A 26,920-nucleotide genomic window follows, 5' to 3' on the forward strand; every position below is an offset into this window, starting at 1 on the left:
ACTTTTGGTGAGTATGCCCAGCATATCGTTGGCTTACTTCTAAAACCTCATATGTGACAACGCTCTTCCTACCCATTATATTCCTTAAGGCTGGTCACGCCTCCCAGTCACATGTGTATATGTAGTCCATCAGAACAATGTTCGCAGTGTTCATTTTCCTATGCTAAAGCGTAAAGGAAAATGGACCTTACCATACCGTAGTGTAGGGCTGTTGTTTTCATGGCGAATTTAAGCACTCCTACAGTTTAAACTATTTAAGGTTCATTTAACTTTACACATCAGCATAGGAAAATGGACACTACTAAAATTGTTCTGATGGACTGTACATCCATATGTGGCTGGGAGGCGTGACCAGTCTTAATGAAGAAAATGGATAGGAAGTGCATTGTGAGATACGAGGTTTTAGAAGTAAGCCATCGATTATTTCCTTCACTTGTTTATTTATTTATTTATCCATGTGAAACAGTACAGATACCAAGTTCTTCACAAACATTTTCACAGAGATCGATGCACGCATTTCCAGGCTATTGGAAAGTAGGCTCTCTGCAGCATTGGCAATATCCCTAGAGATATTAACATGTAATTATTATGAAATGTTAAGACAATAATGTCGTATTCTTATCTACTTGAAAGTTTTTCGCTTAGATAAACACTCATTAATTGGAAGTTAAAAGTAAGTTACCGGTTTCTTTCACTGTAGGCTTTACTTACATGAATGTTGACATATGTGTTAATAATGTTATTTTCTTTACGTCCCACTAACTACTTTCACGGTTTTCGGAGACGCCGAGGTGCAAGAATTAAGTTCCGCAGGGTTCTTTTACGCGCCATTACATATATCGACACGAGGCTGACGTATTTGAGCACCTTCAGATACTCGCACCATCGGACTGAGCCAGGATCAAACCTGCCAATTTTGGGTCAGAAGGCTAGCGCCTGAACTGTCTGAGCAACTCAGCCTGCCTAACATATATGTCTTAAATCACTTGAATTCAAATGGTTCGTCATAACAGTATGTTTTACTATCTGACAACTCTTAAGTAGAATAAGGTACATACAGTAATTAATAAAATACAAATAACTTAATATACTGAATCTTCACTTCCATTAATTTATAATATATCTCCACCTGGCAGGGGATAAATAAATATTATGCTTTATATTAAGATAAAATTCGTCCTATATTAACTTCTTCTATTTCTTAGATTGCAACTTTGTGAAATAGTGGCTGGCCTTGTCTCACAGAACATACTGAGTTGCGTTAACTGTACTCAAACGGTTCTGTCAAAGTTTGTAACGTGCATCAACTCAGCAACTGTCGGTCTCCAAACAGTGAGAAACAACACCGGAGAAAGCCTCAAGACAAACATGTGATAGCCTGCTTTGCAAACGTTGTGGCGTCCAGTTTGTGGCACGCGGTCCTTAATGATAGCAACGGCTCAGTCTTTAATCATTAATTATCCTGCCCTGTGCTGTCCAAGTTATAATCAAAGCATGAATCTTTTATTGCACGCAATATAATAGTTTCTGCATATTTTGCAGGACACGAGACTGTAATCTTACGTATTTGCAGCTCAAGAATAAATTTATACGGCAGAGAATTCAAAGAATTAATAATATAAATATATTTCTAAATTTTATTTTTCTTCTAAGATAAATTCTGATAATCTGACAGGAAAATTGGAATAATTTTCACCTGTTCACTCACCTGCCCGAGGAATAATAAATAAATGTTGACTAGTTAACTACGGTAACACACTCAAATTCCTTATTGAAATACAGTGATATACAACAGTAATAGTAATCTATATCCACAGCATGAGAAGATCTCCACGCTGCCAGGAATTACCACAAATGTTAAAAGTGTTCTTAATTAGAAATACGTAGGTCGAGTCATAAGTCATGGCAACTATTTTTTTTTCTCGCGAACAGGAGACAACACGGAAAATCTAAGATATGCATTTCGAAACGTACAGTATGTACTTGCGTATGGTGCCACTAGATGGTGTATATAAACAACAGTGTGGGTCTAAGCATGCCCCCAAGTTCAGTGTGTGAGTGAGAGCATAGATTCTTCCACACCCGCCTTATTCGCCTGATCTGAGCCCATGTGACTATGATCTAATCTCCAAAGTCAAGAAGCCATTACGTGGACAACGGTTTGCTAACAAAGAGAACATCGTAACAGCATTTCGGAGAGAGGTGTCACATGTTAGCGATAAACATGCAGCGAATGTTATTCAGCGCCTGTCCCACCGCTGTCTACGCACATTGCAAACCTTGGGTGATTACTGTATTTAGGTCCGTAACCAGTGGAGAACCGTCCTTTGTACGTAGTCTTGTGTGTTTGCTATCTATACCATAATACAACTATGTTTACCAATGGCCTGTGTTCTGTTACTTTCCTACGAGAATCTCCTGAAGTCAGAATTTGTCTTCAAGCACTATGCATAAGTACATGCCCAATATTTCCAAGTGCATATCTTAAATTTTCCGTGTTGTCTCCTGTTCGCGAGAAAAAAATTAGTTGCCGTGACTTATGACCCGACCCTTGCATATATTGAAATCACTCTACTGACGCTTATTCTGTCTTGTGAACACAATTTAAGAAGCTGAAAAAATATCAAAAATGTGTAAGGGAAGGAAGCGTTTGAAATGAAAGCTTTCAAAAGTAATATTAATAACATTGTAAGATTTTAAAAAATGAGGGAAGGAGCGAAGGGAAGAAGGCAGAGGTAGATACAAAAGTGAAGAAGGAAAATACGCACGGCAGTAAAAGGATCGGGGGTAAGCACCGCGGAATGTACGGTACTATACAAAACTTCAAGTGTGGAATATGAGAAATTACATGGAGGAAAATCTGAACTTGAAATAATGGCACGGATAGGAAGTAAACATTCATGGTATCTATAAGGCAACGGACATACAAGTGCAAACTACTGTCCAATTATTGTACTCTAAAATGGAGGATTCAGAGTTCATAGCAGGTAGGTACTTTGTCGGACGGTGTGTTTCATTGGACATGTGATATTTCGATGGCTTACTTCTAAAACCTCGTATCTCCCAATGCACTTCCTATCCATTTTCTTCCTTAAGACTGGTCACGTCTCCCAGCCACATATGAATGTACAGTTCATCAGAACAATTTTCGTAGTGTTCATTTTCCTATGCTAATGTGTAAAGGAAAATGAACTTTAAATACTTTAAAATGTAGGAGTGCTTAAATTAGCCATGAAAACAACATCTCTACAATACGGTATGGTAAGGTCCATTTTCCTTTACACTTTAGCATGGGAAAATGAACACTACGAAAATTGTTCTGATGGACTACATATACACATGCGACTGGGAGGCGTAACCAGTCTTATGGAATATAATGGGTAGGAAGAGCATTGTCACATACGAGGTTTTAGAAGTAAGCCAACGATTTGTAGTTTAGACTAATTCGATATTCTTTAAACTGTTTCTATTGTTCATCATTACTATGTACAATAAGCGGGAGCGGGAAGTGGACATCCTACCTTATTTTCCCCCTGCGCTTACCACGCCTCAATAGCACTGCCTGATTCGATGCTTTCCTGTAAGCACATAACCTACGGAGAAAAATATTGAGGACCCAACCGGCTTTGTAACTAATGACTCAATTTGACTTATGGCCAGAATTTTATGTCAAATGATTCCATTGAAAATTCTGAGGCAGGCAACATTCGTGGGATAATCTTACAAAAAAGAACGGAGAACGCTTTAATAGTGCATTCCAAACCAATCCCCATGGCACTACAGCCCTTGAAGGGCCTTGACCTACCAGGCGATCGCTGTTCATCCCGAAGGCCAGCAGTCAGTCCGGTGGTATTTGAAGGTGATCAAATACGTCAGCCTCGTGTCGGTAGATTTACTGGCATGTTAAAGAACTCCTGTGGGACTAAATTCCGGAATATCGCCGTCTCCGATAATCGTAAAAGTAGTTAGTGTGACGTAAAGCCGTTAACATTATTATTATTATTATTATTATTATTATTATTATTATTATTATTATTATTATTATTATTATTATTATTATTATTATGATACCTCAGTTACTTTCGTATCGTCAAGGTCAAATTTCGATTGAGACAGATCAATGAAGGTAACAAATTTGTTCTACTCTCGTCGCCATAAGACCTATCTGTGTCGGTGCGACGTAAAGCCCCTAGCAAAAAAAAAAAGTTCTAACCAGTGTCTGAAAACATAGTGCAAAGTGAGCACTGTTTCACTAGGGATGAATCTAGACATAATATTTAAGTATTGGATCGTCTTTTCTCTTTCAGTTTCCTGGCTTCACCAGATTCGATTGAACTGTGCTGGCTCACGTCCGATGGCGGTGGTAGTAGATCGCTTAAAGGGAAAACAACGAGATAATCAGTACTCGTTACACTAATGGAAGGAGAAAAGGGAAGAGTACGAATCTTTCAAAGAATGAAACTATCGATCGAAGAAAGGGAGGGACCAGAAACGAGAGATGACCGAAGGAGATCGGACAAAAGTTTGGCACACGGAAGTTGAAGTAATGTCCGACTCAGCTAGGGATCCGCGATTGCCAAATACTTTTCTGATAAAGGGCAAATTAAACCCAAGTAATATCCCAATTAAAGAAATATGAAAACAGTTACTTGTTTACAATATAGCCGGTAAATAGGTATTACACAGCCGAATTATTTCTTAGGGTGTGATCTAGTGTACTCACATCAAGAGCAGGGTGTGGTAGCCAACTGGCATAGTAACAGGCTTCTCACCAAGACAGGCGCGGCTCAGAACCCGGTTAAAAGATGTAGGAATTTTGACAGAAGTCCCTTCCCTGTGATTCGTGGCTACGATTTTGATATCAATCATCATCTAGTAGTATAAGCTTGCTCTTCTACTTTCGTATTAATAGATGTATAATACCACCAAGTTACATTAGCGCTCATATTACTCTATGCCCAACTCTCCAAGCGAAAATTTTCTGCATTATTAAGACAGAAAATGAAGATGATTTGCTGCAGGCCCACAACGGCACAATTTTCTGCTCATACAGAGCCAGTGACCCACGTGGTTCAACGTTCCACTCAATAAAAGTACCCAAATTAATCTGCTTCCTTATCTCCCTTCCTCGGGCTACTCTATACATCCCACTGGAACTAAATGGCTGGAGCATTCGTCAACCGGAGAGCAGGCCTCCAATTGGCGGGCTGTACCAGTCCAAGTTGAAATAATACAACTAGCCAGTTACTAGAGTCCGCTGGGATTGGGGCCCAATCGATAGCTCGCGCTATGCACGGATTCCAAAACAATAAAACCCCAATAGGGAGAAAGCGAGATAAAAGAGTCCAATAAAGAGCAAGCCAGGCTATGTATCGGGGTTGTTTTCGCCAACTGTTACACAAAATATAGTTATTCCTCTTTGCAGACTCTCTCTTTCGTCTGTCGCTCTTGATCTATTTAGGACAGACTACAAATAAACGGCTGATGAGTGTCTCACATTTCACATTAACCTCTTGGTATAATCATATATACACGCTGAATGTGAATTTGTCATCAAAAGTGAGACACAGAAACAAGACTTCATGATCACTGGGTGGATGAGAAAATACTATATAACAAGGAAACCAGACGCAGTGTCCAACCCTCTTTAACAAACAATACTAAAAATAATGTCATTAGCTAAATAGAGTGTGTAATTGGGCACTCCCCTCTTACGCTAGAAGCTCTGTTCCTTGCCGAGATGAATTTCTCCTCAAAATTACGACGTACTGGTAAATAGGCCTCATTATTTTCCAAAATATCAGTAGAAAAACACTTTATTTAAAGGAACTTCTGAATGTGTCTGCGAGTGTATGAAAACCTAACTAAAAGAGTGAAAGCAGTAAGTGAGCACACGAATGAGGGAATGAATTGACAGGCGTAATTGATACGTAGTTAGAATTGATAAGTCAACTCATTGATTGAGAGAATGGCTGTTTTAGATGGCTTACTTCTAAAACCTCGTATGTGACAATGCTCTTCCTACCTATTATATTCCTTAAGACTGATCACGCCTCCCAGCCAGATATGTATATGTAGTCTATCAGAACAATTTTCGTAGTGTTCATGTTCCTATGCCAACGTGTAAAGGAAAATGGGCCTTACCATAGCGTATTGTAGGGGTGTTGTTTTGATGTCGAATTTACGCACTCCTACCGTTTAACGTATTCAAGGTTCAGTTGCTTTTACACAACAGCATAGGAAAATGAACACTACGGAAATTGTTCTGATGGACTGTATATCCATATGTGGCTGGGAGGCGTGACCAGTCTTATGGAAGAAAATGGACAGGAAGTGAATTGGGAGGTACGAGGTTTTAGAAGTAAGCCATCGATATTATTTGTTTTTTTGTTTATTTATTTACAAAACCATGCATGTATATATGATCTAATATTAAGCATTGTTCTAGGAAACATTTTACATGTATATGTACTTGGTGCTCGCCCTTCTTGCCAGGATTTGCATATTTCTGTTGTCACAATTGTGATGAATAAATAATACGAAAACCGCGTTTGGTTATCCATCTCATGTACCTTAATGTGTGAAATTTGATACAACGATTTTGTCATCGTACTGGGAGCATTTCTGCAAGAGCATGTACTTTTAACTCATCTGAGCAGACTTAGTACAGGTTTTAGAAGAGAGATAGGCAAATGTAAATTAAGTAATGGGCCTGAGCCAGCAATTTCTCTTGTTATTATATCCGACTGTGGTAATGTCAAAGAATACGATAATATGGAGGAGACATATGTTTATTTATTGTTCCAATAACATTATGTTATTGGACATTGTTGATAGAAGAGAAAGCTTACTTCCAAGGAAAATGTTTATCCCGTCAAACAGTTATCATTCATGTTTTAACACACGTTTGGAATAGAGAGAAAATAACACTCACAAGGAAACTGCACGAAGTGTCCCGCACATCTTAAGGCACAATATAGTGGCGGTGATGGATCGTCCAATATTAAGAGATGTAATGAGCAACCAGTGTACGAGGAATTCGAAGGTGCAGATTCAGTGGGACAATGCAAGAGAGTAATATAATTAGACAAGAGGAATGCTTAAGGTCAGGCCAGTCTAAATCTCACCGGGCGAGGTGGCCGTGCGTGTAGAGGCGCGCGGCTGTGAGCTTGCATCCGGGAGATAGTAGGTTCGAATCCCACTATCGGCAGCCCTGAAAATGGTTTTCCGTGGTTTCCCATTTTCACACCAGGCAAATGCTGGGGCTGTACCTTAATTAAGGCCACGGCCGCTTCCTTCCAACTCCTAGGCCTTTCCTATCCCATCGTCGCCATAAGACCTATCTGTGTCGGTGCGACGTAAAGCCACTAGCAAAAAAAAAAAAGAGTCTAAATCTCCCTTAAATATGACAGTTATTTCCCTTAAGACCCGTCATGCCTCCAAGCTATGCAGTCCATCAGAACAATTTCTGCAGGCATATAAAAGAAAATAAACCTTAAACACATCATATCTAGGAGTGGATAAGTATGTGATGCAAACACACATTCCTACAGTACGGTACAGTAAAGTACAGGAGTCTTCAGGGAAGGAACGGATGAGAAGAGCATTGTCATATTGGCGGTTATGACATAGCAGCGACGATATGTGCGTGCTCGTGACTTGGTCAGCAGTTCAAACAGAAGTTTTCGTCTTATCGTTCGCTTACTTCTAAAACCTCGTATGTGACAATGCTCTTCCTACCCATTATATTCCTTAAGAATGGTCACGCCTCCCAGTCACATGTGTATATGTAGTCCATTAGAACAATTTTCGTAGTGTTCTTTTACCGATGCTAACGTGTACAGGAAAATGGATCTTACCATACCGTACTGTAGGGGTGTTGTTTTCATGGCGAATTTAAGCACTCCTACAGTTTAAGGTATTTAAGGTTAATTTTCCTTTACACATCAGCACAGAAAAATGAACACTACGAAAATTTTTCTGATGGACTGTACATCCATATGTGGCTGGGAGGCGTGACCAGTCTTAAGGAATGAAATGGATAGGAAGTGCATTGGGAGATACGAGGTTTTAGAAGTAAGCCATCGTTATTCTTCTTCCTTGCGGTCCTTTTCCAATGGCTTGGGGTCGGAACTGTATGTGGATTAAACGTAGATTTACGGCTAGGTGCTTCTCCTGGCGCCCATCTATATGGAGGAATTTATTCATTATTGCATGTTTATGTAGTGCTTGTTATTATTATGTGTTGTATGTAAATGAGCACGTGTGTCAAAAAGAGCACAAGCGTCCAGTTCCCCAACTAGGGGAATTAACCAGACGTCGCTAAAACTCCCGACCTGGCCAGAAATTGAACCAAGGGCACCCTGAACCGACGGCGACGTTGACCACTCAGCCAAGGAGCCTGATAGTTCAAACAGTATCGTAGGGCCTGCGAATTGTGTAAGCCAGAGAGTAAGCAGTATTCTAAAAGGAGAGATTTTTCACAATGTGTATATTCAATAATTGCTGGAAGCTCACAAGCATCAAATTTGCCATGTCAGTGAGTTCACGGTCAAAGCATTATTTTAATGGTCATTCATACCCACCAGGATGTTCCTTCAAGAATCCACCCTTAAAGAAAGGCGTAGGCCTATTTCACCAGGTTTCTGAACCCTGGTATTGTGAATCGGTAGTAAACAAACGCCCTAGTCTTCATAAAACTACTTCTGAGCCCAAGTTAATACCACATAAGCATGCTTTTTGTACGGAATAAGATGATCTCAACGTGTATTCCCGTCTGAATTTCTACTACAGTTAAACACTTCCATCACCGATCCGCTCGACCTTATTTCCTTGCTCATTTTAAGTAATATTAGGCACAGTCTTATCGGTTTATGCTAATTCAGTTGTAACAACAACGGTTGTGTAAAGCGCAAGACACGCATGCGATAAACAAGATATTGAACTATCTATTTATCTGTGGATATACCAACCCAATTATAAACATCGCATAATTCTTAATGATACATAGATTTCGGAATTGGTTCCCTCTAACCTATAGAGTAGGTTCCATTCATGTAGGAAGCAAAAAGAGGACATCATTATTAAACTGCAGTGTCCACGTCGACAATGAAGATCAGTTCAATGACGTACATCTGTATAGTTTAATTACTGCTTTGGTTCTAATTAACCCTTAATGCAATGCATGTCGTTCATGCTGCAGGGGAGATTCAAATGAGAAGAATGGTGTGTAACAGCAAGGAAACTTCTCATATCCAGCGTAGACGTTCATACGAGCTCTTGAGATGCACGGACGTTCCACATATCTCACAATACGTTTAGAATCATAAACTAGTCCTTTTGTAAGTCAAGAACAATATTCGCCCTGTTCTTACTGCCTCAACACGACAACCTTGGTGTTAATGTTTGTGGAGTCTGAACAATATCCTTTCTGGTGCGATGTCTGTTCCGGGCTGAGAACTCAGACGGTAGAGCGCTGAGTTTCTGAGGTCAAGTTGGTAAGGTCAATCCCGCCTCAGTCCGCTGGTTTATGAAGATGCTGAAATACGTCAGGCTCGTGTCGGTAAATTTACTGGTGCCAACAGCAACTCCTGCTGGACCAAGTCTCCTAAAGCCATGCAAGTGGTTCATAGGGTCAAGAATCAATAACAGTAACAACGATACTAAAAATCAAATTGCCGGGCTGAGTGGCTCAGACGGTTGAGGCGCTGGTCTTCTGACCCCAACTTGGCAGGTTCGAGCCTGGCTCAGTCCGGTGGTATTTGAAGGTGGTCAAATACGTCAGCCTCGTGTCGGTAGATTTACTGGCACGTAAAAGAACTCCTGCGGGACTAAATTCCGGCACCTGAGCGTCTCCGAAAACCGTAAAAGAGTAGTTAGTGGGACGTAAGTTGGCCGTGCGTTTACAGTCGCGCAGCTGCGAGCTTGTATTCGGGAGATAGTGGGTTCGAACCCTACTGTCGGCAACCCTGAAGATGGTTTTCTGTGGTTTCCCATTATCACACCAGGCAAATGATGGGAATGCACCTTAATTAAGGCCACGGACGATTCCTTCCCACTCCTAGCGCTCTCCTGTCCCTTCCTATCAATCGTCGCCATAAGACCTATCTGTGTCGGTGCGACGTAAAAAAAATGTAAAAAGATATGCAAGCTGATAGCTACGAGGCTCAAAACACGCAGCCACTTACTCGGTAGCAAAACCTATGTTGAGGGATGCATTCACTGCTGTGTATTTCTGCGGTGTCTGATAGTGTGATGTGTTGTGTGTTCATGAAGAGGAATGTATTGATACTAACAGACGTAACCAGTCCCTGGGTCAGAGGAAGTGACCCTATTCAATTAAAAAAGCCCGACTCGATCGGGAATCGAAGCCGGGACCTCAGATTCGAAGGCCACGTCGCTGACCTTCACAAAAAGAGCTGGACAATAATAATATGTGATCTCTGTACTAATGTTCGTTTCTACAATCAATCAGGGTTAAGTTCGGGAAATGAGCGGCCGTATTTCCTATCTTACGTACCATACGACATTCGACGGATGTTGAACTGGAGAAGTGTACAAAATTCTTTCTAGGTTGGTGAAAAGTGAGATTTTAAGCAGCCTTGCTTCTCAATTACGTTATTCAAGACTTAGTGCACAAACTCCTATTATTTATTTATTTATGGCTTTTTACTGTCGGGAGTTGTGTGTGATATGTTAGTTGCAGGAATATTGGGACAGTAAAAACACCCGGTCCGCGAGCCAGGGGAAATAACCATTTAAAGTTAAAATCCCTGACCCGGCCGGGAACCGAACACGTGACCCTCTCAATCGAAGGCGACTACGCTGACCATTCAGTCAATGACCCGGACTACAGGCTCCTGAAAGTGGTCATACATTCGTAAGAAATGCTAGAATCTTGCACGGACCAACCAAGCGGAAAGCTACACAGCTTTCTGGGTTCAAATCTTTTCATTTTAGACGTTTTTGTACTTGTAATTATTTCCTACTAACGAACTTTCGTCTGATACACAACTCCTTTGTTTTACATTCACATGACAGTTAGAGTAAGAAAGAAAAAAGAGCATTACCAATTTCCCTTTCTGGCGTAATGGGCTAGATATGTAGCCTACAACCCTTTCTACCGTTAGTTAAGGCTTTCTTCCAACATTGGTACAGTAATTCTTTCCCTACCTAACCAGAAAAGGAAAGAAAATCCACAGCCTGTTTCCAGTCATTCGACCGGGTCAGGAATGGAATGAATGAAGCCCCCATCTAGCGGCGAGGATACGAAATATGCCAGCTGCCGAAGCCTGTTACACTCGTCTGGGGCAATGATAAATTACTTTTTTTTTGCTAGTGGTTTTACGTCGCACCGACACAGATAGGTCTTATGAAGACGATGATAAATTACTGACAGATGAAATGTTATTGGAAAGTGTTTCTGGAATGAAAGATGGCAGGGAAAACCGGAGTACTCGGAGAAAAACCTGTACTGGCTCAGCTTTTCCCAGCACAAATTTCACATGGAGTGGCCGGGATTTGAACCGCGATTTCCAGCTGTGAGAGACCGACCCGCTGTCACCTGAGCCACAGAGCCTTTCACCTAACCAGAGAAATACTCCCAAAAATTATTTTTAATGAGATCATTCGAACTACGGCCTTACTTACGAATACAGCACGAGGTATATTATGCGGCATTTTGTACACAATATGTTATCGTCAATTACAATCTCTAAAGAAATTGATATAAGAATACAAGCAATTCATCGAATTTAATACACACATTTAGACACGCTCCGAATATACGAGGGCTGTCAATAAAATAATGGCAACGTAGTCCAGACATTCGCAGGAGGTCGGGCATGCGCAAATAGTATAGGGGAGCGATCAGTTGGCTCTGTTGTCGATGTAGAGTGTGCAGCTGAAGGACATCCAGTTGGGAGTGTAGTTGCCATGTGTCGTTGAAGTGAGGAGTGTCAATTTCACCGCTCTAAATCATGTTTTCAAAAGGTGATCAGCGTTCGTGGATTAAACTTGAGGTTTCCCGTGGCAATAACGCATCAGGATGTTATCGAGGATTACGTGAAGCCTGTGGCGAGAATACATTACCGTATAGGACGGTTGCACGATGGGTCACGGCATTTCGTGGGGGGTCAGATTGACATCGTGAGTTCTCTCGTTTCTGTGGAACATCGATGGGCAGTCGGGGAATTATCCGTAGATGTTGGTATCAGTCAACAAACGGTGTGGTACATACTGACGAAATGTCTTAATACGAGGAAAAGTGCGTCCCGTTGGGTTCTACAACAACTCACCGACGTACAGAAATGGTTCCGGTATGCACTGGCTGGCATCCACCTGGACACATTCCGCAACGAAGGAGACGCATTCCTGCAGCGTATTGTCGCCATTGATGAGACGTGGGAAGAAGCCTACGAGCTTGAATTAAAGCGCCAATCAAATAAATGGCGTCACCCAGGTTCACCAGGTCCACCGAAATTTCGACAGGAACCCAGGAGGGTGAAGTTCGTGCAGATTGTAACATACGAGTATGAGGGTGTTATTCTTACGCATGAGGGACAGACCGTCAACAGTGACTGTTGTTGTCGATTTCTGGAGCGACATCCCTATCTGGCTATGTGGCTCAAACATCCTCGTTTGATGCGAGACGATCGCCCTATCACGTTGTATGACAGTTACTCATGAGACATGAGTCCTTGCTGTGACTTCGACCTGTTTCCGAAGTTGAAAGAACCCCTTCGGGGCCACCGATTTACTTACTGACTTGGCATCTTTACACCACGCAGTAGGACGCTCCGTCACTGTCATAAACAGAGAACCCCTTGCCAACGGTCCCATGTGGCTTCCCAATATTTGGGAAAAGGTAAGAGACTTCGGGGTGACTACATTTGATATACATTTTATTGCTTATTTTGTATCTTTCGTAAAATTCTTAGGAGTGTAAACCAACAGACACATAAATTTAACAAAATATTGCGAGCACAGTAGCCTACATATCGTATACATACATTAGACTTCAATTAGAGGTTTGTACATGATTTCAGTTAATAAAAGAATTATGTGGGTCTCATTTGTTTCAGTTTTGAGTGTCACGGGCTGTTCGATCTCGCAGATGCTTCACCATCCGGAATTAAATCGGTGCTATGTCGGATTGCACTTCTAAGTAGACAATACTTTATCGTTACTTAAACAAAACTCATTAATGTCTTCGTCAATTGAAGGTCTACATCATTTAGACTTGCAACACTTTTACATTTCGTCAGTGAAATTCTATTACTTGTAAAATATTTCATCTTAGATTTAAAATGATTTTAAGAGTGAGCTTGATCTAGAAATATTATAGGCTATGCAATATCATTTCGGATAAACCAGATATCCGGATTAACGAGATACGAGTTTGTACTCCGAGACAGACTTCACAACAATGCAATTTCTCCCCCACAAGGAATTTCAAAATATATTGTCGTGATTTTCATGATGAATTAATTTTGGAAAATAGTCGACTTCTGAATGATTAAATTCATTTCAATATTTATTTCGAGGCCGGCTGTATCCTCAAAACACATTACATTGAACGGTGTATTGTTAAAGAGGGGTACTATATCAAATGACAATTGTGGTAGGGTGATAAGCTTACTCGCATTATATTACGCTGCGTATATTACAGATTATTGGCACAATACAACCACTATTGTTTTGAATTAGAAAACCTGATTCGCTTAGGACTTCAATTTGATAATTGGCCAGAGTGTCCATGCACACGGCAAACATTATTAACATACGGTTATTATGATTTTTAGTATAAAATATAGCCGCCTCTGTGGTGTAGTGGTTAGCGTGATTAGCTGACACCCCCGGAGGTCCGGGTTCGATTCCCGGCTCTGCCACGAAATTTGAAAAGTGGTACGAGGGCTGGAACGGGGTCCACTCAGCCTCGGGAGGTCAACTGAGTAGAGATGGGTTCGATTCCCACCTCAGCCATCCTCGAAGTGGTTTTCCGTGGTTTCCCACTTCACCTCCAGGCGAATGCCGGGACGGTACCTAACTTAAGGCCACGGCCGCTTCCTTCCCTCATCCTTGCCTATCCCTTCCAATCTTCCCATCCCCCTACAAGGCCCCTGTTCACCATAGCAGGTGAGGCCGCCTGGGCGAGGTACTGGTCATACTCCCCAGTTGTATCCCCCGACCGAGAGTCTGAAGCTCCAGGACACTGCCCTTGGGGCGGTAGAGGTGGGATCCCTCGCTGAGTCCGAGGGAAAAGCCGAACCTGGAGGGTAAACAGATGATGATGATGATGATGATGAGTATAAAATATAATATCACTGCCGAATCATCCTGGCCTGGTTGCTGAAGGGATGATTTCCGGCTTTATTCCTGCCATTGTCTGGAATTTCCCTTGGTATGAACTCCGGAACTGAGTTCACTTACCCTTCTGGCGAAATGAATGTGCTATTTACGAGACACGTGGTGGTTAAGGACTTTAAAACGGTCATTAACGGTGATGGAATCCGATGTGAAAATACGTTGTTTTCCCAAAGAAGGCAGTCTTGGTTGAATTGCGAAGAACGAAGAGGCTGTGGCGCCAAAGGATTTAGTTCGGGTTAACTATCGATCACAGAGATTAGGGAATATCATTTTATTGGAATTCTGCAGTACTTGAAAAATTATCAGCTCAAAATAACTACCAAATCATAAAAATGATAATTATAACTGTGATCGAAATCACGTCATACGTCCAACAAAATCACAGCAATGAACAGCCCCCTAGGGAGCTTCCCGGTAGGCAAGAAAGACGCAGGCAGTTGATGAGAGAACAAAGTCAATACCGGACTTATTAATACTTCATTCCTCCATTCAGAATCCACACCAGACGTATATCTGCTATATTATTTTACCTGCTGCACAGTCCAAAAAGTAAATACTGTACATTAATGTAGCAAAATCGAAGTTAGTTTCATGTGACTGTGTATCGATGGCTTACTTCTAAAACCTCGTATCCCCCAATGCACTTCCTATCAATTTTCTTCCTTAAGACTGGTCACGCCTCCCAGCCACATATGGATGTACAGTCATCAGAACAATTTTCGTTGTGTTCATTTTCCTATGCTTACGTGAGTAGGAAAATGAACCTTAAATACTTCAAACTGTAGGAGTGCTTAAATTCGCCATGAAAAAAAAACATCCCTACAATACGGTATGGTAAGTTCCATTTTCCTTTACACGTCTGCATAAGTAAATGAACACTACGGAAATTGTTCTGATGGACTACACATACACATGTGATTGGGAGGCGTGACCAGTCTTAAGGAATATAATGGGTAGGAAGCGCACTGTTACATACGAGGTTTTAGAATTAAGCGAACGGTATGTAATGATTATATATCATCGGGATTTATAGTTCGATTTTCGCCTGAAATCTCCAAATACACTAACCGAGAGTCGAACCGAGGTCGCATCAGTTAGTAGGTTGCGATTATGTCATGTTTAACAATAAAAATTATATGTAGTTAATTGCCAGCCCCGCGGTGTTGAGTTAGCATACCTGCCTCTTACTCGGAAGCTTCAGTTCCCATACTCGGCCAGTCTGAACTTTCACGCTGATCACGCGGTACTCAAGTATAGCCTTGGAAGCTCAATGCCCATAAGGGTTATGCACCACGGGTTTTTTGTATTTTTATTGTAAGATTTCATTCTTATCCTCAGCGACATTCCTGTTTATATTAGGTCCCTCACGTTTTAAGCTTTTCTTTTTTCCACAAGTTGTTTTACGACTCAGCGACGCAGATACCTCTGATGGCGACGATGGGATAGGAAAGGGCTTAGAAAGGGTTCGAACCCACTATCTCCCGAATGCAACGTGTAAGTTGTATACTGCAGTGAAATGCACGTCTGTTTTGCAACAGAATGCAACGTCTCCCTGACTATGGAAATCACTCACATATGCTTTTCGTATGGCTTCACCATTTCATATTCAAATTGGCCATGTTCAACTAAGAATTCTCAGAGAATAGCAAACACTCGCTGAAGGTATGATCTTCACGGTTAGCTTAACCATGGTAGAAATATGCCGATGGCTTTCCCGCACCAAGTCGATATCAATAATAAACCGAGTCACATAATATGGAGTAGTATAAGATCTTTCAGTTTAAACACTTAACGATGATGGATAACCGTTCATTAGATGATCAAACAATATCACCTGAAACAGATCTTCAACTTATTACATCATGTCGAGTCATACTTTGCATGCCGAGAAGATGTAAAATGTAGAAGTGGCCAACCAGACACCAGTGGGACACGAACCCACAACTTTCGGATTTCAGCTCCGATGCTCGCCCATTCCAGCTACGGTGACAAAGGTCTCTCTTGATCTATTGACATGGATCTCAGATATAGGTACTCGACAAGATCTAAAGGCCTGAAAGTCTGTTTCCAGTACAATAAGGCCGTGAAAAGCTAAATCACCCTCAAATTCAATTAACTTAATTTTGCGACAATTCCTAGAAAGTATTTCTTCCATAATATTTAGAACATTCAGTGCTACTATAGAAAAAATTCAATTTTCTCTGTTGTGTTTTTAATATTTATAACATCTCGTACATACCTCCGATCCGATGGCCCACGCCACAACGACATTATTGCAGCTGAAGAAAAGTGCCGGCATGTTAGCCTGGTAACACACCTGCCCACCATCTCTCACTTGCTTCTCCAGTTCGGCACCGTTGTCATCACACTCATACACAATCACGTGATGCATATAATGTCGGTTGCCAGGCTGAAGTAGAGGCTCATACTGGAAGAAAAAAAATTAAAGTTACAAAATATATTAAAGACTTAACCATCCATCAATGATCGAGAAAAACACAACTTGATTAAAATTATAAACATGAACTTTAACGCTGTAAATTTCTAAATGTCTGAAAAAAATCATTACTATGAACAGTTGTAAGGATGTACTTGAGAAGCTATCTTAGACGCCATGATTTTGTTAAATTCTGGGAAATATTTAAAAAATCTGTTTGATCAATTGTTAAAGATTCGTCCAAGAAGGAGTTACCATGCATATAAGTGAATTATATTTCAATTCTCCTTCGTAATATCGTCGTTGCCGGGACAAAACCTCCTATGTGATAATATTTTTGGAGATACACTGACTACAGCACATACATTATGAAGAGCGGGAATGCTATCACAATATTCACAAAACATTGCACCTTAGATGATGGAAATTTACCGACTAAAGTTCTAAGCTAAAATATTTCACATACGAGGTTTTGTACTGGCAGCGACAATATTTTGTTAGATGGAATATATTCAGTACTTTGTATTATGGACTAACTGCAAATATTAGTAACGACTACAATAAATGAATACATTCTCCCCGATCTCTGGTAATCCGTGTTTGGGATAAAAGAGTATTATATTAATTCGCTCACTTACTTATATGCCAAACCAGTTCTGGGTGTGAAGATATTCAGTACGAACAAGACAGCATGCGGCTTCATTGGGAATGAATAGGCTACAGAAGACAAAGAGGATCTAAGAAGTGGCGGTGAGAACCTTGCGTGTCAAATTGTATAAGCTAAACTTCTCTGCCTTCTGTAGTCCTTATTAAGTCCAGTCCTCCATCAAAAAGAGTCTACCTTCTCATTAATTTAAAATAGTTTGTTCCTAGACCATTTTCCCTAGTAGCCTACATTTCTATCCCAAGACATTTCTTCCCTGAAATGTCCCCCCACCCAAATAGGACATTTTTCCATAGCGCAATCCTGCATTTATTTCCCCAGAAACATTAATATATATTATATTAATTAACAAAAACCACATTTGTTTCCATGGAAATAGTGCAACAGTTTTCAAGTTGACTGTCAAATGAACTTCGAATTAAAACCTCATTTCGGGATGGCAAATACTAATTTACAATGGGCACGTGCAACGGTTTTCAAGTAGAATGCGAAATTAATTTCAGATTACAACCTCATGCCCGGATTGGGATTCAGCCACGTCCTCTAGCTCGGAGCTACATATCTTACACACACCTCTTTATTCACACAGAACACTGCACGCTACCAACAACGTAATGGCTGAATACATCCCTCCGCATAGTTTTGGCATCAAGAAGGGCATCCGGTCGTAAAACTGGGCCAATTCCACTAGTGACTTTATTCGATTCAATAGACTAGGATTATTCGAACTCGGTAAGTTACAGTACACTGAAGTAGGCCTAAATATTGATTGTCCATTTCGTCCCTCCATTAGTGACACACGGTCCCTGAGGCTGAACGAAGAGGCAATTCCTTTTTAAATATCCCCCACCAAAAAGTGTACGTTACTGCAATAGTTGCACGAATATCCGCTGCGTTTCATCATTGTGAATGTTACCTGTGATGGGAGTTGCTTGCATTTCGCCAGGCTGAGTGGCTCAGACGGTTGAGGCGCTGGCCTTCTGACCCTAACTTGGCATGTTCGATCCTGCCTCAGTCCGGTGGTATTTGAAGGTGCTCAAATACGTCGGCCTTTTGTCGGTAGATTTACTGGCACGTAAAAGAACTCCTGCGAGACCAAATTCCGGCACCTCGGCGTCTCCGAAAACCGTAAAAAGGTAGTTAGTGTGACGTAAAGCAAATAACATTAAACTTTTCTTTCGCCGAGGTATTAGAATTTCGCAAGCAACTAAATAAACTTAGTGATTTCCAGAATTGATTCTATTCTCAATATTTATTAACAAGAAAGAATCAAGCGAGAGTAAGCTTGGCGTACAATATTAGGTCTTTTTAGCTTCTAGAATTTGTGATGTAATTATCTACATGCATATGGCGACCAATCTAACAAGTGTGAAAGTAGAGTATGTGAGATTATAAATGTGCACAATTCGGTTATCTTAAATATTACCCTAAACATTAAAACAAATAAAAAATTGTCTGAGAGATCGACGTCATTAAGGTAGAAACTAAATATCACATCACTAACGGAGGGTGAGTACGTTCAAATAGTTATTGGTTTGACCAATGGTGTTTGTTTGTGGCTGGACATCGTTGGCTTAGCCTACTTCTAAAACCTCGTATGTGAAAATGCTCTTCCTACCTATTATATATTCCTTAAGACTGGTCACGCCTCCCAGTCACATGTGTATATGTAGTACATCAGAACAATTTTCGTAGTGTTCATTTTCCTATTCTGACGTGTAAAGGAATATGCAACTTACCATACCGTATTGTAGGGATGTTGTTTTTAGGTGAATTTAAGCACTCCTACAGTTCCAAGTATTTAAGGTTCATTTTCCTTTACAGTTGAGCATAGGAAAATGAACACTACAAATTTTGTTCTGATGAACTGTACATCCATATGTGGCTGGGAGGCGTGGTCGTCTTAAGGAATAAAATGGAGAGGAAGTGCATTGGTAGATACGGAGTTTTAGAAGTAAGCCATTGATATGAAGGAACCTTTCGTATGAGAAATCACGTTCATTTTCTGGCAATAGGAAAGGCGATAACTTCTGCAGGGAATAACCCACTAAATACCAATTCATTACGAATTTAAAATTAAATATGGTCACTGGAGACATTTTAGCTAGAATTTTATATTAAATTGAGTTTCGTTCTCCTTTGGTCGAGAGCCCCGACTTCTTACCTAGGTGGGATCTAACTGACATGCGAGTGTGGGTGATGTGTGCATAGTGGGCGAAGGTTTAGTAGGGTGGAGTTTCCTTCTCACACAGGAAGTGCTATCCCATGTTCTTATTTAACGTACGAAGTACACATCAGTCAGGTGAATAAAACACGCGCAGTTGACCGGAAAACAAGACTCGCAGACATTCAAACAATTGGCGGCTGTCTGCAGTAGACTTGTTTTCCTTCACTTTCTCTTCTTTCTCAGCCCTCTCCCCACACCATGGTGGGCTCGAGGGTGCCAACTGTGTCACACATGGGAACTTGGCCCGGTTTCACAGCCCGATGACCTTCTTGACGCCAACAGTATGTGGGAGGATGTACAGTACGCGAAAGTTCTAGTGATACTTCGGCTCCCTAGTGCTGCATCGGTAGACCTCGGTTATCTTCGAGTTTCGTATTGGTAACCTTTGACACACAAAACTATGAAATGCATCGCCGTGAGACATCTGGCGTACACTTTACGTACTAGTAGGCCTACTGTTCTTGTTCACACAGCAATGCCAAGGTGATCTTTCTGAGAAGTCATGCTAGGAACCAGATTCGTATCGAGAAATGTTATATAATGTGTGTGTGACACAGTTGTTGGTTAATATAAGCAAGGTATCCGGCTCCATGACTAAATGGTTAGCGTGCTGGTCTTTGGTCACATGAGTCCCGGGTTCAATTCCCGGCAGGGTCGGGAATTTTAACCATTGTTGGTTAATTTCGCTGGCACGGGGCTGGGTGTATGTGTTGTCTTCATCATCATTTCATCCTAATCACGACGCGCAGGTCACCTACGGGAGTCAAGTCGAAAGACCTGCACCTGGCGAGCCGAACTTGTCCTCGGACACTCCCGGCACTAAAAGCCATACGCCATTTTTCTTTTATAATAAAGGTTTAGAAAATTCATATCGAACGATCATACTATCGATTCAATTCAGATTTCATTGCCATTCAGCTGGCGGTATTACCGGAACCGGGGTAGCTCCCTCCTTACTCCTCACCCCATAAAACGAAATATCACTACATGTTCCGCGTACTGTATTCGCTACTGTGTGCTTCTGTGGGGGTTGGTTCGATGGTGTGTCGCTTCTATATGAAAAGGTATATATGAAGATAAACACAATAAAAAATCGCCGACCCATAGGAATTAACCACACGAACGGTGGTCCACGACGCTAACCTTTCATCCAAGGAACCGAACTCCAGCTCTTCTTGACTGGGTAGGACAATAATAGAAGAGCAACATGCGGTACTTCTAGGACAACAGACCAAGACCAACTTCCTATTAAAACTTCCACATATTCATTCACATCGAAATTAGGCGTTCGGCTACATGGTCAAACGGTTAGCATGCAGACCTTTGGCCCAAGGCTTCTCGGGTTTGAATCCCGGTCCTGTCGAGGATTTTAACTTTCATTAGCTAATTCTTAGGCCTCGGAGTCTGGGTGTTTATAACGTCTTCAGCATTAGATTTCATCTTAGTTAGGGCTCCATCCTCACAGACAGTTCGGTTTGAAAGCGCCAATAGAAAAGAACTTCTCCGTGGGAGGGACTTAAACAAAGACCGCCCTGCTGATAGGCTCGGCCCATAAGAGGTACGCTAAGGTGGCATTTGCTGAAACCCAGAGCGTGTTAGTGTTTGATGCTCATTTCTCGGCACCTCTCAAGCCCGACCAAGCCACGTGTAGATTTAGCAACACCGCCTTGTAAAGCCCATTTGAATTCGCCCGCGAAGCGATCTGATTGGCTAATTTCAACAGCTGATAACATGACAACGGCGTAAGATATCGACGTAATTCTTTCAAAATATATATCAATATGACCAACACTGATGCTCATATCGTTGGCTTACTTCTAAAACCTCGTATGTGACAACGCTCTTCCTACCCATTATATTCCTTAAGACTGGTAACACCTCCCAGCACATGTGTATATGTAGTCCATCAGAACAATTTTCGTAGTGTTCATTTTCCTACGATAGCGAGTAAAGGAAAATGGGCCTTACCATACCATATTGTAGGGATGTTGTTTTCATGGCGAATTTAAGCACTCCTACAGTTTAAACATTTCAGGTTCATTTTACTTTACACATCAGCATAGGACAATGAACACTACTAAAATTGTTCTGATGGACTGTACATCCATATGTGGCTGAGAGGCGTGACCAGTCTTAAGGAAGAAAATGGATAGGAAGTGCATTGGGAGATACGAGGTTTTAGAAGTCAGCCATCGAAATATTACATTTTATTCCATTTTAGCCATTTAGGAATTATTAAAGAAAGCAATTTGTACAAGCCCTGTTGTCTTATCAGCTGATTCTTTCCTTTATATTCTTTAACTAGCAAGATACCCGTGCTTCGCTACGGTATTATACTGAAATTTATAATTGAATGCTTAACGTTTTATACATATTTATCCGAAATTCGCGATCTGACTCGTTTTCTGAGAGAATCCGCTAAAATTTGCTGACTCGTTATCTGAGAGATTACGGCAAAGTTCCTCCAATTTTTCAATCTTTCTTTTCAGCAATCCATTTCGTACTTCCCGGGCTAGGTCCAGGTATTCCACCCGGTCAGTTGGGTTCCTAAATCTTTGCCATCTTTCCCTATAAGCATTTTTAATATGGATCAAATCATTGAGGAGATCCGGTGTGGTGTCTTGTTGTGTGCCTTGGCGGTACTGAACCCGCGGCCGGACTGTATTCGTAGTCATTACCCGGCCAGGGCCCGTTTCCAACGAGCTCCGCACATTTTGACGACGGTCCAGAACATTACTGTTATTATTATAGATGTTCAGGACCCCACAGCAAGATGCAAGACCGCTACTTGGCAGTAAATTACATCTGCTGCCATTGTCATTGCTGACTATGTGACCAGCACCAACGTCGCTCGTAGGCAAGTACGCGGGATTTCTGGCGATACGAATGATATACTCCCGTGCATTATTGACCTTATTATAGAGGTAAACAATTGCACCGTCAATATCACTCCTATGCCAACGGCCGTAGACGTGTTGAAACACCGGATCCCGTGAGATCTCCGAAGTTAAGCAACATTGGGCGTGGTCAGGAGTTGGATGGGTTGCCACGCGCTGTTGGTGGGGGGTAAGGGAATGGAGGAGCGGAAAGGAACTGGCCACCCTACCGCACGTAAACACCGGCTCAGGAACACCTCTGCGGAGGTTCGGTCCTGCCTTCGGGCAGAATAACCCTTACCTACCTTATATCACTCCTATCGTTTATTTAAAATGTGTTTAAATTTTTATTTATATTCCAGGAGAATCTACTGTAATCTAAGAACGCTATCCAAAGGAAAAGGTGGCTCTTGGAAACAATCCCAGGAAAGCTTAAATATGATCTTTTTATGATTAGAATAAGTACACTGAAAATCCTCAGTCTGTTTCCATTCATTCGTCCGGGTCAGGAATCGAAACAATGAAGCCCCATCTAGCGCCAAGGATAGGAATTTTGCCGGCTGCCGAAACCTGTCGCACTCCTCTGGGTCAATGATTAATAAATGACAAATGAAATGATATTGGAGAGTGTTGCTGGAATGAAAGATGACAGGGGAAACCGGAGTACCTGGAAAAAAAACCTGTCCCGCCTCCACTTTGTCCGGCACAAGTCTCACATGGAGAGACCGGGATTTGAACCACGGAACCCAGCGGTAAGAGGCCGGTGCGCTGCCGCCTAAGCCACGAAGGCTCCTAATAAGTACATTATGAAGAGTAAAACCAATTGGTCTCAACTGTTTTTCACCCCACCACCGTTAAGTTGATTCCCCCCCCCGCCAAAAACGTTGGCGTGTTTCTTTATGTTTAAAGGAGATTCCAAATACCATTGTTAACGACTGTTACCTTCAGTTTTGAGATGTAAGTATCCCCATAAAATAATTCACTTTTTCACTCATTATCACATCCCCCCCCCCCCCCGAAGAGAATTTTCCGGCAAAAAATACTTGTTTCTTTAAAAGTAAAGGATCTTCTGAATGCCAATTATCACGACTCTAGCATCATCAGTTTTTGAGATATGTGTCCTCATAAAAGTAATTAAACTCCTTTTCAATCCCACCCCCCAAGAGGATCACCCCACCCCCTCAAACGTGTTTTTGTTTGTTTTTAAAGAAGATCCAAATACCCATTTTCATGTCTGTAACAACTTTAGCTTTTATTAGATGTAAGTATCCACATACAATTAATTCAATTAATATTTCACTTCTTTCACCTCCTCCCATTCATTGGATTTTCCTAAAATGCAGTACGTGTTTCTTTACTTTTAAAACAGATACCAAATACCAGATTTCTCGTCTGTAACATTTTCAGTTTTTGAGATATCTGTATCCTGATTAAAAAATTCAACCCCGTTTTCAGTCACTTTTACCCCACACCCCCCGCCCCGCGCAACCAAGTGGTTTCACCGAAAACAAAAACGTTTCTTTATTTTTAATAGCGATAAAAATACCATTTTCACTCCTGTACATGTTAAGTTTTTTTAAGATACACTGTAGAAATTCTCATTTTAAATGTCACCCCCTTTTTAGTTCCCCTTTAGTGGATTTTTCAAAAACAAATCACCTATGTTTCTTTACCTTTGCAGGAGATTCAAAATACTAATGTTTACGTCTGTAATATTTTACGTTTCTGAGATATACTGTAGATAATGTATTTCTAAAAATTCACCGCAATTTGTCACTCCTGTTTAACTTCTATAATTGGATTTTACAAAAACAAAAAATACGAGTTTCTTTATTTGTAAGGAGATCCCAGATACCAATTTCCTGGTCTGTTATATCTTCAGTTTCTGAGATATAAGTATCCTCATTAAAGGCAATCAATCCATTTTTCTTCCTTTTTCACCCCTCCTATTGGGATTTTCCGAGAACAAAAAATACGTGTTTCTTTATTTTTAAAGGAGATTCTAAATATCAATTTTTACATCCGAAAACTTTTAAAGTTTTGAGATATAGATACACTTATTTTAAAATTTCACCCCCGCTTTTCATCCTCCCACTATTTGTATTTACAAAAACAAAAATTACGTGTTATTTATTTTTAAAGGAGATACCAAATACCAATTCTCACGTCTGTAATACCTTCAGTTTCTGATATATAAGTATCCTAATTAAAGGTATTCAACCAATTTTTCACCCTTTTCACCCCTCCTATTCGGACTTTCCGAAAAAAAAATGCGTGTTTATTTTTAAAAGGAGATTCTAGATACCAATTTTTACATCTGTATACTTTTAAAGTTTTGAGATATAGATACACTCATTTTAAAAATTCACCCCCCCCCCCCTTTTCCCCCTCATTATTTGGATTTTCCAAAACAAAAAATACGTGTTTCTTTATTTTTAAAGAAGATCTCAAATACCAATTTTCAGGTCTGTAATATTTTCAGTTCCTGAAATATAAGTAGCCTCATCAAAGGCATTCAACCCATTTTTCAACCTTTTTAAAAAATACGTATTTCTTTATTTTTAAAGGAGATTCTAAATACCAATTTTTACATCTGTAAACTTTTTAAAGTTCTGAGATATGGATACACTCATTTTAAAATTTTACCCCCATTTTCACCCCTGTAGTGACGGAATATCCAAAAATCCGCCCTTATGAAGCACGTACATTCTAATATAAATGTATCCTCAAAATTTCATTTCATTATGTCAAGTAGTTTTGGCTCGGCGATGATGAATCAGTCAGTCAGTCAGTCAGTCAGTCAGTCAGTCAGTCAGTCAGTCAGGACATGTTCTTTTATATGTATAGATTTTGCCAAGGTCATGGTGATTCAACCGATTGCCGCGCACATTCGTAAGTCTGCAAGTCTCTTTAGTGTCTGTTAGTTTTTAGTGTCTAGTCAAATACTAAGTTATCTTAATTGTATAATCACGCCGTACATTTCTTTAATTGTATTAAATGTGTAATATTGTTGAAAATCCCACGAAACTATTATTACCGCAATTAAATTGGTAAACTGTCAACCTTTACCTCTTCGTCGAAATTCGCCCAGAGAACATGAAGAAGCTTACCACATTGTGGATTTTTCTTTCTTTTTCAGTATTGATTTATTTACAACCCCCCGCCCCCCAACCGCTATATCCCGCAAACCCGGGTACTGTTTGTTGTCTGTATTTTTTTTGCCCCCCACCCCCCACTTTTTAATCTCAATGCGCGATACTGCTCCGTATGACACTTCCCACAAACCCACGAGGTCGTATGCAGACGTAGAATGGGACTCATTCCCATCTTTATGCGCACGCAATAGGTTTAGGGTGCTTTGCAATAGAAGATAGATATACTCGGGGAGAAAACGTGACGACCTCGCCTCACACCACTACCCTCCAGCGGCAACCCGGTACCTATTAGCGGCTTATAAGATTTACTACGTTTACTGTAGCCAGAGTTGCCAAGTCGCCCACTGCACTCGATACGAAGAAAGGGTAAATTCTGAAGAGCGTGTGCAAGAAAGTGTTTTGGCAACCTCTCCACACCGAGCAAGGGCCACTCAAAAAAAGTATAACTCAGCAGAGTGCAGAATGTGATTGACTGCTGGCTTCAAACTCGCTTCTAGGAACTGAGACCGTCATGTTTTCTTTCCCAGTATACATAGGGGATGCTGGCACAGCTGTTTCGTGAAGGATGCTGTAATTAAAACGTCTCCAAACGCTGAGACGATGATGATAATAGCAAGACAAGCGGATCAATGAGTTAGGTTCTTTCGTCTATTTTCTCCTTTACTCCCCTCTACTTTTATTTAAGTGGCGTAAGTAAATTCGATTATCGAATACCACGTCTTTTTTTTCAGCAGCTCGAGCTCGGAACGTGGTGAACAGTCAAACACAGACGAAACGGCATGTTAATTTCTCGTGTTTAACTCCAATACGAGAGGTGATACTTGATATCGTTGGCTTACTTCTAAAACCTCGTATCTCCCAATGCACTCCCTATCCATTGCCTTCCTTGAGACTGGTCACGCCTCCCAGCCACATATGGATGTACAGTCCATCAGAACAATTTTCATAGTGTTCTATTTCCTATGCTAATGTGTAAAGGAAAATGAAACTTAAGTACTTTAAACTGTAGAAGTGCTTAAATTCGCCAAGAAAATAACATCCCTACAATACGGTATGGTAAGGTCCATTTTCCTTTACACGTTAGCATAGGAAAATGAACACTACGAAAATTGTTCTGATGGACTACATATACACATGTGACTGGGAGGCGTGACCAATCTTAAGGAATATAATGTGTAGGAAGAGCATTGTCAC

General features: G+C 40.9%; 1 protein-coding gene across 1 annotated transcript in view; it reads right to left on the reverse strand.

The window, feature by feature from the left end:
- The window catches only part of LOC136864403 (MOXD1 homolog 2), a 795,728-nt gene that overhangs the window by 383,157 nt on the left and 385,651 nt on the right, over positions 1 to 26,920 (reverse strand). The window contains exon 4 of the mRNA XM_067141347.2: positions 16,607 to 16,795. Coding sequence (XP_066997448.1) covers positions 16,607 to 16,795 — 189 coding nt within the window. The remainder of the gene's footprint in view (positions 1 to 16,606; positions 16,796 to 26,920) is intronic.

This window comes from Anabrus simplex, chromosome 2, assembly GCF_040414725.1.
Source record: "Anabrus simplex isolate iqAnaSimp1 chromosome 2, ASM4041472v1, whole genome shotgun sequence".
Classification (NCBI taxonomy): Eukaryota; Metazoa; Arthropoda; class Insecta; order Orthoptera; family Tettigoniidae; genus Anabrus; species Anabrus simplex.